The sequence below is a fragment of the Hyaloscypha bicolor genome (assembly GCF_002865645.1).
Source record: "Hyaloscypha bicolor E unplaced genomic scaffold K444scaffold_52, whole genome shotgun sequence".
NCBI classification, from domain to species: domain Eukaryota; kingdom Fungi; phylum Ascomycota; class Leotiomycetes; order Helotiales; family Hyaloscyphaceae; genus Hyaloscypha; species Hyaloscypha bicolor.
The window spans coordinates 1,297,574-1,313,884 of record NW_020194554.1 but is presented as its reverse complement, the minus strand read 5'-3'; the positions used below and the strand labels follow the sequence as shown (position 1 = coordinate 1,313,884).

The 16,311-nt window shown below is 47.3% G+C and overlaps 8 protein-coding genes across 8 annotated transcripts; 4 read left to right on the top strand and 4 right to left on the bottom strand.

Annotated features, from left to right (window-relative positions):
* Positions 1-792: 792 nt before the first annotated feature.
* On the bottom strand, positions 793-1,614 carry K444DRAFT_627076 (uncharacterized protein; the record flags this gene model as incomplete). The annotated part of the gene is made up of 1 exon (XM_024882756.1): positions 793-1,614. The coding sequence occupies one exon, from the start codon at positions 1,612-1,614 to the stop codon at positions 793-795; it is 822 nt and encodes a 273-aa protein (XP_024740258.1).
* Positions 1,615-1,924: 310 nt separating this feature from the next.
* On the top strand, positions 1,925-2,911 carry K444DRAFT_523540 (uncharacterized protein; the record flags this gene model as incomplete). Its single annotated transcript, XM_024874295.1, has 2 exons — positions 1,925-2,513; positions 2,565-2,911. The coding sequence occupies 2 exons, from the start codon at positions 1,925-1,927 to the stop codon at positions 2,909-2,911; spliced, it is 936 nt and encodes a 311-aa protein (XP_024740257.1).
* Positions 2,912-3,258: 347 nt separating this feature from the next.
* Positions 3,259-5,394, bottom strand: K444DRAFT_523149 (alpha/beta-hydrolase; the record flags this gene model as incomplete). Its single annotated transcript, XM_024874263.1, has 5 exons — positions 3,259-4,656; positions 4,706-5,001; positions 5,049-5,144; positions 5,189-5,268; positions 5,360-5,394. 5 exons carry the CDS (start codon positions 5,392-5,394, stop codon positions 3,259-3,261), a joined length of 1,905 nt encoding a protein of 634 aa, XP_024740256.1.
* Positions 5,395-6,170: 776 nt separating this feature from the next.
* K444DRAFT_641591 (uncharacterized protein) lies at positions 6,171-6,596 on the top strand (the record flags this gene model as incomplete). The annotated part of the gene is made up of 2 exons (XM_024884640.1): positions 6,171-6,195; positions 6,244-6,596. The coding sequence occupies 2 exons, from the start codon at positions 6,171-6,173 to the stop codon at positions 6,594-6,596; spliced, it is 378 nt and encodes a 125-aa protein (XP_024740255.1).
* An 842-nt stretch (positions 6,597-7,438) lies between these two features.
* On the bottom strand, positions 7,439-8,069 carry K444DRAFT_627072 (uncharacterized protein; the record flags this gene model as incomplete). The annotated part of the gene is made up of 2 exons (XM_024882755.1): positions 7,439-7,855; positions 8,007-8,069. 2 exons carry the CDS (start codon positions 8,067-8,069, stop codon positions 7,439-7,441), a joined length of 480 nt encoding a protein of 159 aa, XP_024740254.1.
* A 1,502-nt stretch (positions 8,070-9,571) lies between these two features.
* Positions 9,572-10,651, top strand: K444DRAFT_523379 (RTA1-domain-containing protein; the record flags this gene model as incomplete). The annotated part of the gene is made up of 2 exons (XM_024874282.1): positions 9,572-9,991; positions 10,046-10,651. 2 exons carry the CDS (start codon positions 9,572-9,574, stop codon positions 10,649-10,651), a joined length of 1,026 nt encoding a protein of 341 aa, XP_024740253.1.
* Positions 10,652-12,262: 1,611 nt separating this feature from the next.
* Positions 12,263-14,077, bottom strand: K444DRAFT_651370 (dolichyl-diphosphooligosaccharide--protein glycosyltransferas-like protein 48 kDa subunit). The gene is made up of 4 exons (XM_024885703.1): positions 13,890-14,077; positions 13,718-13,828; positions 12,928-13,667; positions 12,263-12,876 (listed from the first exon to the last, which is right to left on the bottom strand). The coding sequence occupies exons 1-4, from the start codon at positions 14,029-14,031 to the stop codon at positions 12,445-12,447; spliced, it is 1,425 nt and encodes a 474-aa protein (XP_024740252.1). The 5' UTR covers positions 14,032-14,077; the 3' UTR covers positions 12,263-12,444.
* Positions 14,078-14,315: 238 nt separating this feature from the next.
* On the top strand, positions 14,316-14,607 carry K444DRAFT_523188 (uncharacterized protein; the record flags this gene model as incomplete). The annotated part of the gene is made up of 2 exons (XM_024874267.1): positions 14,316-14,502; positions 14,561-14,607. 2 exons carry the CDS (start codon positions 14,316-14,318, stop codon positions 14,605-14,607), a joined length of 234 nt encoding a protein of 77 aa, XP_024740251.1.
* Positions 14,608-16,311: the final 1,704 nt, after the last annotated feature.

Here is a 16,311-nt window from a genome sequence, read left to right as displayed (position 1 = left end):
AGGCTCGAGCGACACCAAATGACTCAATCTCTGTATTGTTGGTCACTACCATGAATCTGTCCTGAGTGATCTTCAAATACTAGCGTCGAAGATTTCTGGATCGTATCAAGTCTGATGCGAGTGCTACACATCTCACAGTGGAGTGAGAGGCATAGCGATCAAAGATGATTCTTGCCATGTTGACCTCGACTCATAATGAGACCAGATGAATTGCTCAATGAATTCAGGATGTTAAACGTTCGATTTCAAGCCTGTATATTGACTGCAGTGTATATAAAGACTTTGAATGAACACTGATACTATAAATCCCGAGAAACTGCCTCTGACTTGACAAGATATTTTGCAATTGTAAGATGCTCCGTTCCTGATTCTGAGTCCCAAGAATGATATGAAGAAACTATTTTACCGATGTGAACCCCATGATCCATCAGACCGACATCGTCCGGGAATCATATATCAATCTTGAAATGCTTTCCCATCATTTCCAATAAACATTGCTAACACACTTCCACTCAGGATTAAAGTCCATTTCCCAGGACTCTGCCTCAGACGTAGTCTGCGAGTCCAATTCCTTTTTATTAGACTTTGGCAAACGCCACAAATCACTTTTGGATATTCTCGAAAAAAATCAGAATATATTTCGATTTAGATAACTAGGGAAGGGCGACCGGTCGGTTTCCGGCACACGAAGAGCAAATATCAAGCCGATGGAGTCAACCTTTATTCATGAGTCACTCGACTTTTCTTCCCAGCCCTTCCGACCTACACACACTGTCTTTCGCCTTCAAGCACTCAATCTTCACTACTCTCGGCTTCCCAAGCCGCGAAGGTCTCTCGAAGTCGTAAGCCATCCTTATAGCACAATACGCCGTCCATGTATAGCTCTCCACCCAAGGATTGGTGCAGCTCCCTCAGTGTTTCCTCACAGTCTTCCGGTTTATGAACACTAAACCATTCCCGTCTTGCCTTATTCGACGAAAGTCTTATCCCCAGTTGGATATTCAATCTCCTCCTCAAATGCCGCAGATGTCCCGTCTCCTCATTTCCAGCAAGCCTAAGTATATTGAAAAGACTGGCAGAATCAAAACCTCCGAGCTTCATGTTTGGGTACCGCTGGCGCCTCATCGCTCGCTGCCATATCACCGAGACCAACTCGCCAAACATCGTCATTGTGCCCATCCCAGAGATTGTAAATCGAACCTCTCGAAGCACCCCAGAGTCCCATGCACCGAGGGGTTGAAGAAATGTAGCGACTTTGGCTAAATCGAAAGAGGAGGGCGTGAAGCGTAGCTCGACAGTGCGGACATGTCGAGAGAAATGGGAGTTGCTGCGCACGAAAACGGCGTCTTCTTCGGGATCGAAGATGCTTCTGCGAGGGGGGAAGCAGAGAATATTGTCGCTCCATAGAACATCTTTTGATTCTTCGTGGATCTGCCTGCAGGTTTGAAGCAGGCTGAGGTTGACTTCTTCGTTTGGGAAGAGCGAGGGCCAGGACCAGAGGGTTGCGCCTGTGGAAGTTCGTTTCGGTGTGATGCAACCGGTTGGGGCGAGAACGTAGGAATATATTTGGGCGCGGATCTCTCCTGGTAAATCTTCGAGAAACCTAGAAGGCATGTTGATGTCGTTGTGTTTGGCGAGGAAGATGTGGGTGAGGTTTGTGGGGAGGTCGGGGTCGGGGTTGAAAAGCTTCAGGCAACCCCTCATTCAAGCGAGATGCCAGCTTGAAACCCCTCAATGCCCTCCAGGCGCCAGGGCAGATAATGAATCTGCCAGTGGCAGTGCCTCGCTGAGCGCAGGCAACAGCTCATTTCAGATGACTCTCTCCCGTGACATCCAATACTTATCATATTTACCACCACTTTCCTCACTCACTCATTTCTATCAATCTTCCTTTGTGTGACGACAGAATTCTCAAACCGTCACAATGTCAACCATTCTCCAAAAAGCGCGGGCCTCAAAAGGCCTTGCCTTCGCCCAGATCGTCAGAACAGAATACACCAACGTGCCTGTCTTCATATCCGAGTCCTTCCTCGCACCACTTCCCGACCCCTCCATAATCAAAGTATCCAAAATCGATTTCGAGGATTCGCCACTCCCTGAGTACAAACGCTTGTATGCAGTAGTCCTCGACAATGTTCTATCTCAGGAAGAATGTGACCAACTGCTGTTTATGAGTGAGATGTCAGTCGGTGCCCACCGAGGTGGAGACGAGCCAGAGAATAATGGGTGGAAGCCCGCCATGGTTAACGCAGGTAGGAATTATGAGGTTCTTGCTCTTGAGTATCGCAATAGTGATCGTATCATTTGGGATAATCATGTTATTGCTCAGAGGCTTTGGGATAGGGTCATGCAGGCTGAGGGAATGAAGAAGTATTTCTCTATCTTGGAAGGAGAGGCGTATCAGGCAGTATGTGGGGACTCGATGTTGGGGGGTGATAGATGGAAGGTGGCGAAGCAAGGGCTCAATGAGAGATTGAGGTTCTTGAAGTATGGCCCTGGGCAATTCTTTAAAGGTATTTTGACGCAAAACTTGAAAGAAAAAACATACAACTAACTAGAAATAGAACATTGTGATGGCAGCTATGAAACAGACGATGGGTCACAGAAATCCTTCTATACGTACCACCTCTACCTGAATGATTCAGCACAAGCACTTGGCATCCCTGAGTCTTCAGAAACGGAGCTTCTCCGAGGCGGAGCAACGACCTTTCACTCAGCCGACAAGAAACGCAGCTTCGACGTTGATCCAAGGATCGGCCGTGTCCTTATCTTCCAGCACAGACGACTGATCCATTCTGGAGATGAGGTCACTGCTGGTATCAAATACACTATGAGGTCGGATGTAATGTTTGAGTTTGATGAAAGAAGTGTTAAAGTGAATAAAAATGGCGATATTATTATCGATTTGTAGGAGAGAATATAAAGCTTTGGGTAAGGTAAATTGCTCACGGCGTTGGATTTCGTATTAATAATTTAGTGTCTTGCATTTTCGTGGAAAAATCATAGCGTGGACTTGTAAAAGTTTGTAGGAAAAGGTGCTCAAGTATAATGTTGGTCGATGAAATTCTTGATCCGAGTCTAGTTAGTGTTCCTTCTCGGCGGTTACCTTGACTATCTTATAAATTCATGGACACACTTTGAAAGGATATGTACGCTTGTACATCAGTAGACAATATTATGTCCACGTCGCGCAGTTTGCAGCCCAAAGTCTCGGGAATCCAAATGTTATTTGTCTATCGACATGTGTATCTTTAGGGATTACCTCTTTCCTCTCTTTCTACCACCTGAACTGCCAGCATCATCAGAACTTGTCGTCATGTTTCCCACTGTCTCAACACCTTTCGACACACCACTTACAGCCTTTCCAGCCCCAAGGCTAATTCCTCTCAGCCCTTTGTCAGCAAAACTGAGGTTGCTTCCAATACTGTTACTCCTCATTGGCCGCAACTTGCTTGTCGTTGGACTCGTTCTTCCATTACCATTCATATCCTCACCATCATTAACCAAAATCGTTCGCACATGCGTCGGTGCAATGGGCGATGACCCTTCCGAAGAATCGTCATAAGTAACTTGTATCCTCGCCCTTTTCTTGGCATTGGCGCTGGGAAACGATACATCAGACGTCGTCCCATTCTTCCGTTTGGCCAGTGCATCAACATCATGCCCAGAAAGGGCGCTGGCAACGTCAACATAACTAGGTTGAATGTTGTCATCGCTAAAATAACGTTCTGGCAAGGTTGGTCTGCTCATTCCTACACCGAGTGAAGCATGGCGTGCGCTTCGATATCGATCGTACTCTTCCTTTGAATGCTCGGCGTCGCAGAAACTTTCCAAGGCGTCGAACACGTGAGGAAACACTAAAGTATCGACTTCTCGTGCCCATAGAAAATCGAGATGCTCGTAATGTGGAATCTCAGTTGCAACCGTATGAGATGGAAGCTCCTTTAGCATGACATTGATATCAACTAGAGAATCACTTCCTCCAAAAACGAGAACAATGGGTGTCTTGATATTCCGCGTTGGGAATTTGGCAACTTTGGTGTATTTGCTGACGCTGCTGAGAGAGACGACCGGTTGGACGTCGTCGTCGTACATCTGGAAGCTCTTCGTTCTGATAATCTGAAACCAGTGGACCACACTCTTCGTGCTAGTAAAAGAGTACAGGTGGGGATAAGCGGCTAGTTTTTGGCTTGGCGAGATATTGCGAGCGTGCCAGCCAAAGAGAAATGAGAGGCCCATATCAATGGTTCTCACAAAGATTGGAGGATAGAGAATCGATTGCCACATTGTGGCCGAACTGAGGATAGAACGTCGGCCAAAAAGAAGGAAGAGGACCTGAGGAGATGCTTTGACAAGTGCATCAACGATGCCATTTGAAAGGCCAGCTGGTGACATAGCTGGTGCGAGAGCAATAAAAACATTGACCTGGTCGTTGAGTCGAGGATGAACGGCCAGCGTGGCGAAAGCCTGAGCAGTGCCTTGGGAGAATCCGATATAAGATAGTGAAGGTGCTGATGTAGTTGCGAGGATGTAGTTAATGCTGTCTGGGATATCATGGAAAGCAAATTCGTCCATTGAGAAATCCCAAAATGGTATGTCTACTGGCGAGTGATGGACAGACTTCTTGGAGTACTTGTTTCCCCGATTATTGCCAAACTGGTTCTAGTCAGCTATGAATCTGGAGCAGCCACCCGACGGAACTCACCCAAACATCATATCCCTTTTCCACAAGTTTGAAAGGCAAACATCTCTGCTCATCTGTCAAGCACACCCACACTTCGCTGTTCATGAGCAGGCCATGGTGCATATAGACAACATTCTTCCGTATGCTATTCTTCCCATTATTGACTTTCTGTTCCTCTTCCCCTTTCCGCCACGCCAGACGATGCAGGCCTAATAGATATCCATCACCAGTTTGCACAACGTGCTCTTCAGCGTAGTATCCGAATAGGGCGCAGAGGTCGACAAAATCGGAAGCGTTTCGAACCGAGGTAGAGATATCTGCGAGCTATTAGTATAGTTAATTTCAAGACAGAGAGAAAGCCTACTCTTGTTCTTTGCCTCCGACCTTTTTTCTGCTGGTGACCTGAGCCGATTGAACAACCGCCTCGATATTCGATAGCAGAGTGATATTATTGTTGATGCTGCTCACGGTTAGTGAAGCACACAGACGGCGCAAGGAACATACGCAATAAAAGAGTAAGGATCCGTATCAATGCCTCTAATCCAACCAGAAAGAAAGATCCCACCAGTGCGATGTACTCGGCTCTGAGCATTGAATTAGCTATCCGTCTCTGGCTTGTTTCGAATTGGCAAGCGCTTGGCCAGCATTCCTCAGTCAAACATAGGGCTTGCTTACATGTTCAAACGGCCAATGAAAGGAATAGGGGCCATGCTTTGCTTCTGAGCGTACAAATACACAAGAATGAAGACGATATGTACATGGAGCTCGTGGTGAAGGTGGTGGAACAGTAGGAAGCCTTAGAAACGATAAAAGACGCAAGTTCTGTGTTTCCTAAAGAGCAGTGATTGAAACTGCATTGTGCAAAGCATCAGATTCATGGTTGTGTCGTTCCAGAAGAATATGTCAAAAGATAGCATACCTTTCTCAGTGATGTCACATGCCAAACACGTCAATCTTCTTTGAGCGTGCTGTTGAGACAACTCAGAGCCTCGTGGCTTCGCAGAAGACAAAGTGAATACTGACAATAAAGCGACCACAGTACCCTAAGACGCAACATTCCAATTCCAAGAATCAGGATATCGTCTCTTCCCACAATCGCACTCCGTCACTCCCGCATTTTCACATGGATCAGAAATACCCAGAGCTCTTTCGCTCGCGCGAGGCGTCTGCAGATTTTAGCGTGCTGAGCCCCTGCGCGCAGCTGCCCCACCGATTCTCACGTGTTCGAGATCTGAGCTCGACTTCCCTTGGACCTCCACCAGCTTCATCTGAACTCCATAGCCCTCTCAGAGCACCGCATTGCTCTGCAATACATGCGCCCTCTTTCTACCAGGCATTCAATAGCTATTCCAGGGATCTCTACGAATTCAGAAAGGCCAATAAGATTGCAATTCCAACTCCACCGATACTTTTCGATTTATCAGGCCAGCTGCTCAGCGAGAAGATCTTGAGACGCTTTGCCAGAAAGGGAGCTCTGTTTGGAAAGATGCCGAGCTCTTGCCAGGATATCCGTAAGTCATCTTCCCTTCTTTTTTGAGTGTTTTTAACGGTGAAGATAGGAGCTGCGCTGGCACAATGTCTACAAGAATCAGATTGCGTGATGATCCAACGAAATAAACCCGGCGACTGCCTCCGCCCTCCACTCATCGATACGATGCCCACGAAGTGCCAGCAATTGAAGAAGGGATACGGAGAGTGCAAACGCGGGATGGTGGATATGCGCAAGAGATTTCGGGGGAACCAGCCCATTGCTGTGAGCAAAGAGATTGAAGGCGGCGCACAGGACCCAGGACATCAACTTTATGCGGGGAAGCCAGCCTTTTCGAGTACAGCGAAGGAGACGAGTGGAAATGAGCCAATTGAGAAGGATTGGAGGGAGTTGGAGAACGAGAAGTTCAGGAAGGGGCTATGAGTGGCGAAATGGGCATGAGATCCACAAGCGCAGCATAGACTGTATACTAGAGAGACACTGCATGGCATTCGGAAAAGCGGATAGCATGGGAGGCGTTAGGAGCATAAGGGGGCCACTCAACCGCCTTCTACGATATCAGACTCGAAATGGAACATGAATCTCCCAAGCCAGGTGGAACACTGCGGGACAGCCTTGTTTGAGGAGCTCAGACATAAAATCCGCCACAGGAAATAATACCCATCCTGAAACTTCTACTAGCAGGTATAGATCATTCATCTAGTCGATCCATCGCCGGTGCCCACAAACAGGTCAAGCACGGCAGCATAAGAAGCGGTTGCACCGTCGATATCCTTGCTCTCCAAGATAACACGACTCCAGCAGCAAATACCAATATCGACGTCGTAAGAAAAGTTGTAAGTCGAGTCTGATGAAGCGTCATGACCAGCATTGATGCTATGAGAGCAGCATCACCGAAGGGAGCCATGGTGAGTCGCGGTCTGAACTTGCTCTTCGAGTCTTGCTCCTACTGCGCCTTTGTAATCGCTAGGCCTTCGTGGAGGGGTCCCAGGACGCTCTTAGTGAGCAAAAATATCTTTCCAGCTATCTGAAAGTGTCTTCTCGCTCCATGGTTTGAGATACCTATCACACTCGAAAGCAGCAAGTCGTCTGGCAGACTATTGTGTTCAGCAGTCTTCCTTCACGTCTATGTTCCCGATCTCAGTAGTTCTGTAATGGGACAGCTGTCCCGTGAGTGATTATCCTTGTTTGTTTTGCAATAATATTTAACCATATTGAGCCAAGTCGTATATAGCGATCCGCATATACTGATCATTAGTCAAGACTCAATTTTGGAGTTTGGTGATCTGGATGTTCTGGCTTTCTTGGAACAATTCCACTTTCTTCACACGCCCTGCTTTGAATACCTCCTCGGCGACAAATCTCGCGCGTGAGATAACGTTACGCTTCAGAACTTTGGCGCGAGTATAGGCAACGTTCTTAAAATGCAAATACCCTACTGCTACCTCCCAACGTTCTCCGGGAGCTATATCGTTGAGGATATCGGAGGCTGCATTTTTAGGTGGTAGAAATTGGCTTTGGGTATCTTCCTGCAATATTTCGAACATCTCTCTAGGAGCGATATTATAGATTGAGGGTTCTGGTACATTGCGTAGCCTCGCTCGTCGTGTTTTCCTCCGTGACTTCCGCGGGCTTGGCATTTCCCTCTTCTTTCTCCACATATTCGACTCCCAACTCGATATCTGGATACAGTATACAAATGACTTGCGAATGATGGTAAGGTGAGGAGATTCTAGGGATGTGAGGAAGACGAGGCTTCAAAGCACAACTTTGGGGGTCCTCTACCCTGCTTAACGTCCGACCGACAGACACTGAGATTTGCGATTAGCGAACCGATTTGGGGTGGGGCTGCTCGCCTAAAAAGGGGGCATGGAAATGTGGCCGTGTTTCGATCATGTCGAAGGAGGGGTTGAACGAAGCACTAGTCCACTGTCGACCAAACTTTCAACTCACTGCCGGCTCCGTAAACAAAGAAGCTAATTCCTATATTTCGACGATTCCATGGATGCGGCGAACAAAGAAGAGTGTAATTGCAGACGCGAAGGTACAGCATTGCTGATGAGGAGAGAGAAAAAGCCATGAGACCATCCGTTGAAGGGGAAAGAGTGGGAGATATTCAGGCAGTGAAGAACATTCTGATGGACAGATTTGGTTGAATTTTGGCGTGATCTGAACCATCCAGACGTCAACAGGTACATTGAACACGTACTTTTGGAGAAGCAAAAGCCTCAATGTCTCACGGCCATTCCGTCTACTCGGTATCGAGCAAAAAGGTGATGACGCGGGCTCGGACGATTTCTTCAAGGCAACTAGAATAATTCGATCTTTCTTCTGCGAGACTGCGACACAGCCCAAGCCATTCCATGTGGCTTGCACGCCACGCAGGCCTGAGGATGGCTGACAGAAGCCCAAATGTGGCTCGCTTAATTGTTCTTCAGGGGGCAGGTCTTACCGGCCAAGTGACTCCCGTTCAACAGAAAATCTTCAGCCTCATGAGAGCTGAGGACGTCCGACACGTCGAACATCCAAGATCTTGCGTGCTGTGGGGAGTTCATCAGTTTCAAATGAATTGATCTATTTCCTGGGCAACGCAAGCTGCGCAGGCATCTCTCCGCAACGGCGAAGACTCATCGTTCAGCCCAAAATGAGCAGAGGATCAGGTCCGACATGGAGCATATCAAGATGCGCACGCCCAGCCGGGGGCGGGGCGTTGTTCCCACCATCCCAGCCCCGTCTCCCACACGACGATCTGTGGAACACCCATACGAGGGGCGGAATTGCTGGCTTTCGGGGACGGAAGGCTGACTTAGGAGAAAGGATCCAAAAAATTCATGCCCGCTTCCTGTCACGAATTACGGACAGGCTTGAACTTACCGAATGCGGTCCACACAGACAGACTGCTGTTGTACGATTTTGTTCACCAACGGTCCAGAACCTGCCAGCACTCCTCTCACCAGCCTATCGTATCGACTCCCACCTTTTTTGTTTGAAATTATGAGCGCGCGGTTCGACATGCCCTCTGCACTCAGCCCGTGTAAGCGACGCGGGCCCTTTTTGTCCCGACTGAGTCCGAACCCACCATTCACAGCACTCCATTCAACGTGATACAGCCAGACTTTGAAGACATCCAAAAAGTCCATGCGTCCACCGGTAAGTAGTTTTTCTGTTCTTCAAGCCCAATCAATCTTTTTCTAGAAGTCCATCTCTATATATATGTGTGTCTTGTCATTCTTGTTCTCCCTTCAAAAGGCAGCACATCCAGCTGTTGTCAGTTCTTGCACTCCAGCCTTCACATCAAACAAACTAGTCTGCTTTCGTTGCTACAGCATCAAGTCAAGCCTTGCGCTCTTCATTCCCCTAAATCGATACTTAACATGGCCTCATACGTTGAGCCCGTCATGATCCTCGCCGCACGCGCGAGGAACCACACCTACCAGCTCTCAAACTGCACTATCGAGACCTGTCCCATCTCATCTTCCTACTACTACTACCGCGTTTCCCTTCCCGCGAACGCAGCCTTTCTGGCACTCTTCGCCATCTCCCTCGTTGGATTCCTCGCAACTTATGCACTCACCCGCCGAGCCTTCGCCTTCCACTTCGCAATGTTATCTGGTGTCATCCTCGAAGTCATTGGCTACGTCGGTCGAATCCAGTCCCACCAAAACCAATGGAGCCAGAACGGCTTCTTGATCCAGATTGTGTGTCTCACTATAGCTCCTGCTTTTATGGCTGGAGGCATATACCTATGCTTGAGAAGAGTTGTATATGCGTTCGGGCCCGAGAACTCTAGAATAAGTCCAGAAGCTTACACCAGAATTGTAAGTTGACCCCCCTCATCTCACGCCTTCGAAGCTAATCCTATTTTCCCCCAGTTCATCCCCTGCGATTTCTTCTCCTTATTGCTCCAAGCTACAGGCGGCGGCATGGCATCCGTCGCCTCCCACCAGAACAGAAGCGTCAAGACTGGCGACAATATCATGGTGGCGGGCCTCGCTTTCCAGGTCTTCACCCTCCTAATCTTCATGACCCTCTGCACCGACTTCGCGCTCCGCACCTTCAAGCGCTACAAATCCATGGGCGAAGACGCCTTTGACCAAAACCCGCTGTACAAGCATCTCCGCGGCGGCTGGCGATTCAAGGGCTTCCTGACCGGCTTGACCTTGGCCACAATTTGCATATTCTGGCGAAGCGTGTACAGAGTTGCGGAGCTTGGGGAGGGCTGGCAGGGCGCACTTATCAAGAGGCAATGGCTGTTTGTGGGGTTTGAGGGCGTGATGGTTGTGGTGGCTTGCTTTGCGTTGAATGTTTTCAACCCGGCGTTCACGTTTAAGGAGGCGATGGAGGGGTTGGGTGGGATTGGGAGTAAGAGGAAGATGCGCAAGCAGCAGAGGGAGAAGGATACTGAGGCCCCTGCGCAGAGTTCCAGCAATAGTGATGTTGAGGTTGCGAAGGGTGGTGTGAAGATTGGAGCTGCGTAGAGGTGGAGTAACGATACATGTTGTAGGATGATGTTTATGACTCGGATACCACTATAGACTTTCTTTGGCGGTAATTTTACGGTTTGAGTAGAGAAATATATGATTATGTTCCGGCCGAATTAGGGATATTCATGTGCGGCCGCTAATGTGGCAATGTCTCAGCGGACGAAGGGATAATCATTGTTTATCTTGCTGTCCGTCTAGGGTTTTTCTTCATTCTGTTACACAACACTCCATATCCTGTTGACTATGACTTGCAACGTGAATCGTTATTGAAGAAAAAGATCGAGCAAAGTTGGGCACCTGATGAGAATCGTCTACGCTGTCACACTGCTTCAACTGGATAGAGCGGACGCCTGATTCTTAACATTCCTATTATAATCCGTTAGAATATGCTACCTTAATTCTAAGCTACACTGCACTTCCTTTGTATTGAATGTCTCATCATTGTTCACTAGTCTTCCTGAAATCAAATAAAGACTTCCGAATCCAAAGCTGCAAATAACAACACCAGAAATCCCAAAATACTCCCCAGCATAGTATTCCCCCCTGTACAAGAACGGGGATCATTTCCCATAGACTTCGATTATTAATTATGCAGCCACGAACTCAGGTGAACAGAGATATCCGGGATACATACAAGGATCGATAGGATTGGGCCAGAAATGCCCTTTCGGAAGGACAACTCCATTGTATTGCTGCATTATGATGCGGAAGGCTTTTGTGAGGTAGGTGCTCGTCTTACGAGTGCACGAATTTTGGGTTTCTTTGGTGGAGGAAGGAGTGGTGGAGGACTTGGGGGAGAGGACAGAACTTTTAAAGCCATGTCTAGTGAAGGGAGGTTGAGAGGACCCGCGATGGCGGCCACCATCCGACAGTCGACAGCAAACCATCGAAGAATTGATATACAAAGGCGGGCAGCATTAAAAATCGTCCACCCGCTAAAACACGAGGAACACCAAAATCGCTACTTTTAGAAAATTAAACCAAATCTCGACTCAACGCTTAAAATTCTTTGAAATAGCTTTGTGAATAGAAAAGAGGCAGATCTAACTTTATAGAATTTTCTTAATAATTAAATATAATACGGAATTATGAGTATTTCTATATTGCGAGGGTCAAGATTGTGCCCGCCCTCGCTTAGCGAATTGGACGACCTTCGTAAGCTCCCCTTCACCGACATAACTTCTGTTTTTCAGTTCAGCTTGTTGTGTTGAATTACTTTCGCGTAATAAAGGGGGCAGGGAGAAGATCCAATGAGCTTGTCGTATTGTCTGGTGAGGGTGATGCCAACCAGACTTCCCGGCCACAGTGTCTCAAAATAGAAGACCTCATTGGAAGCAAATCTACTGCAGCGAGAAGTTACCAATAATGTCATGAGACAGTGTTTTGAGCACGCCATGCTGAAGAATTTGGCTTCTGCGTAATTGTGCAGCACGCTTGGGGAAATATCGACGGACAGAGTTAAGACCACTTTGGAAGTAGCCTTTGAGATAGACAGATGTTGTAACGTTCATCCCTCTCGTCTTGAGAGGAAAATTAAAGCACTCATCTTGTAGGTAGCTGATCACACAATAAAGTACCACTTGGCGTAAAGGGACTTTAACAGATGGGTAGGAAACCAATGGGCATAAAACGATATCTGATCGCCTCCTAAAATTCAGACGAAACGAACTTCAGATGAAACCTATAAATTGCTAAATTGCCCAAACTTTAATGACACTGCATCTATGCCCTATACACTTTTATTTTCATCATACAGATACAGATTCCCAACCCAGTTCCGTGCATGTCTACTGTATTTTCCTCCCGGAAGTCGTCAACTTCAACGGCACAGGCTTGCTCCAAAGCCAAAGTGCAACAAACGCCACCCATCCTGTAACTGTAACTCCGATACCTGCAATCCAAGGCCATGCACCGCTAATAACCCAACTCCTTGGCCACTCGTCGTGCGCAAAGTGGCGGACGGTAACAGTGTTCTTCTCCTCCACATTGGAGAAAAATGGTCGCTTGTAGTTGACCTTGAAGTTGAAGATGCCGTGTTGGTCTGGGAGCTTGAAGCTTGTAGTGTAGGTCGTAGAGGTTTTGGTGGTGCTAGCAACCTTCAAAGGGAGGCGGTGGAAGGGTGACAGCATGGAGAATTCTAATTGGACCACATCACCAGTGGGAGGAGTAAATGCTTCCCAGTGATCCCAAGACCATTCCGAGAGTTCAATGTTGTATGTCTAAACCCCAAATTAGCCTAACATAAAGCAGCATTGCGTGAGACAACTTACCACATCGTTCTTCACTCTATAAATCTTTGGGTTAGTGACGTTGCTCTTGACTCCAACTTCATTGAGGTAGTGCTCAATCTTCCCAACCTTCAAAACACCAATCTCGTTGAATGTCCATCCTGTAACCTCCTTGACGAAAGCTTGGTTGGAAGTCTTCACCTGCTTCGCATCACTTCCAACACCACCCATGCCAACACTGCGCTTAACCTTGGCATCAAACCAAGCATCCTCCAGCATCTCAGCTGCACCAATAACAGTGAAGCGTGCTGAATTCCTTGCTTGCATTGTGGTGATCAAGGAGAGTTGCGTTCCGACTGCGAATGGGTCCTCCACTCCATCCACATCGTCCTTAGGATTGTATGAGTAGGCAGTGCGAGGAGCTCGAAGAATTGGGGTCAATAGTGGACTCGTGTTGCCTAAGGTCTGTCCAACGCCTCTTGGGAAAGCAATGACTTCTCCACCTTTACCGTCTCCCTTGAAGAAGTTCTTCACGTCTGGCCGAAGGGCGTCTGGTCGGGGAACGAGAACCACATCATGTTTTTCTGCGGCGCTGAGTGTGTCGAAATTGAAGTGATCCACCACGAGGGCATTGCGATCTGTAGGTAGGTGGATATCGAGTTCAAGGAGGAGTGATACCAGGGCGGAGGGAGTTGGGTGGGTAGAGTCGAGGGTTAGCAGGATATTTCCGCCAGCATTGATGAAATCGAGGAGAAGCTTAGGTGTGAGATTTGGTCCAAGGCCTATTAAAATCAGATTCCATTCTTGTATTCCATTGCGCAACGTGCCATACCTTTCGACTTTGCTGGTAACAGGAGGAGGTGGTCATAAGCTCTCTCGCCCAGCTCGAACAATGCAATCTTTTCAGCTTTTGGTGATTCGATTGTGGTTTTAAATCCTCTGCCTGTTTTTGAGGAAGAATTAGTATGTAGCACAGAAGAAGACTTCTCAGGAAATATACGCACTCTCCAGGTCCGCCAGATATTTCGAGTATTTCGCCTTGTCCGCCAATTCCTCCAGTACTACCAACAATTTGTTTCCACTAGAGCTCACCGCGTGTACCACGGACAGAAGCCCCAGCAGAAGAAAAGAAAGTAGCCACCGCATGTCGTTGTCGTTGTTGTAAGAATTTCGGTGACAGTTGCGCGTCCTGAAGCTTTAGGAACACCTATGCAATGCCAAGACATTTCCTGCGCAGGGGTTCCACTACGATAGTGTGCACGTGATGGCTTCCGAGCCCACTTCACCTCGAACGTTCAAGCACCCGAAATCTCCAGGCCGCGTAACAATCCGCAAAACCACTCGAGATTTGAAGGGAGGTTTGAGACCGCCAATTGGGTAGGCGCACATCATATCCGAGCTGCAAGCATCTGCTAATCCGTCTAGACACGATGTCGGCCTATCCACGATTCTTCTCGCAACCCTTCCGGTACCTGCGATGGGCTGCCATTGAGAAGCCGGCCATCTTCTACTCGATAGTCATTGGGAGCTTGGGACCTGTGTTGGTCTTCACGGTGCCGCCAATCCGAACCAGGCTGGGAGATCCAAAGAGACCGGAGATTCCCCTCACGTATCCAGGTACGATCTTGAGATGGCATAGCTTCAAAGGCAGGGTGCTAATCACACGATTTTGCAGTTCCAACGAGTCCCAGAAAACCTTTAGCTGGCTATGATGACGAATGAACTCGGGATGCCGGCGGGAGTTGTGGTTATAGCCTGAAGCCGTTGTACATAAGGTTGGCGTTTTGATAATGGAAGCATCTGCCAATTATCGTTCACATCATTTAGTCTGCGCTCTGCTGCAAAACTCTGCACACCGTTGGAAAGTACTGCGCAAGTCTGCTGTGTTAGAATCTCACGAGGGAACTTGTTGGAAGTGCCTGCGTGATACCCAAAAGTTGCGTTATGGCCAAGGACTTTAAATAATCAGTCCTCGTGGTGGGTGACAAAAATATATGGATTCCTAAACATCAAGGGAAAATGCCGCAAAAAATAGGTGGTGCTAGACACTTGGTGTACTATTGGAGAACTCTTCTGCGAATTGAGATTAGCTCCCTACCTTTTGTGGACACAAGATCCAATTGGCCCCTGAACATTCCTCCTGGTCACACTAGGCAAATTTGGCTATTTTTTGTTTTTTGTAAGTATATATGCAGGCGGTTTACTCGAAAACTACACGGCAATACTCCTTTGAGGATAGTTTTTTGAATTTTTTGGGTTTCTTGTACTAATTTGCTGTTTGCTGTTAGCATAACATGTCATGACATTCGAGATGTTAGCGCTAATGAAATGAAGACGTTGCGGAAGGACTCTCTGCAAGCGAGCAAGTGTGGCAATTTGGAATGAAATTACTTTTCTTAGATTATGAGACTGCCCCCCTTCAATGAAATCATTTTCGACGTCGAGATCCGTGCTAGCACTTCGAAAGGTTGTAGAGCAACTCCCTGCTCGCAAGCAACGTTGGCAATTTTTGACAAAACTTATTTATCTACAATTATGAACCTGCCCCTCCCGATGGCGAGATATTAGCTTCAAGATCTGTGCTTGCACGTCAAATATCTCAACATAGGATAAAGGCAGTAAAGAGGAGAATCTCGAGATACTTGAGCAACATAGCAAGTCTGAATGACATTTTGCTTATTCTAACTGGCTTTCTAAATGGTTTTATTGGTCTTTGAAGAAAGAAATGCTGAAAGTTCACAGAGTTTCAGGGCACTTTTTGCTTTCAATGTCTAGTTCTTGTGAGGCATAGAGTCATGGTCTTGAGGTTGTCAATGTCCAATTCATTTGGGGACATTCACGAACCCAAAGCACATTTCTTAAGAGCCCTTTGAATGCCCCAGTTTATTTCAACACTCCACAGGAGGGAATGTGAATTCAGACCTTACTCAGACATTTGGGCACAGGTATCTAGTCTTACCTGGATCACAAGGCCTCACCACTGCTTGAAAAAAAAAAAATTCTGTAACCTTACAAAGACTGTTACCAAGTACTTTATTTTACACACAAGCTTTTGATGGCATACTTGGACTGATGCAAACCTGTCAGCTTCTAAATTCTGAATTTTGGCATGCTATTGCTTCTTCGAAGCTTTAGACCCATCTTGTGCTTAGAACCCCAGCAACAATGATAACCCTCGAACAAAATTTAATACTTGTGTTTGTGGTGTCAAGGCCAAAGAAATTTCTCGCTCTGATTTGAGGCTGTGATTTCGCCTGCAAACAACATTATTGAGCTTGTTCCAGAAAGCCTAGGCAGTATACACTTCGAATGGACTTATAGGAGACGACAATCACTTTCTTGATCTCGGCCACTTTTTCTGATACCCGAATGAATCTGCTTTGATATATAGTTGGCTAGTTGGCGGAGGGGAGACGTTCCTCATTT

What these genes read in the sequence shown, in the direction of transcription:
- K444DRAFT_651370 (XM_024885703.1), bottom strand. Translation starts at nt 14,031, where the DNA reads ATGCGGTGGCTACTTTCTTTTCTTCTGCTGGGGCTTCTGTCCGTGGTA. An exon ending in GTTACCAGCAAAGTCGAAAG is followed by an intron (nt 13,668 to 13,717) that starts GTATGGCACGTT and finishes TGATTTTAATAG; the next exon opens with GCCTTGGACCAAATCTCACA. An exon ending in ATAGAGTGAAGAACGATGTG is followed by an intron (nt 12,877 to 12,927) that starts GTAAGTTGTCTC and finishes TTTGGGGTTTAG; the next exon opens with ACATACAACATTGAACTCTC.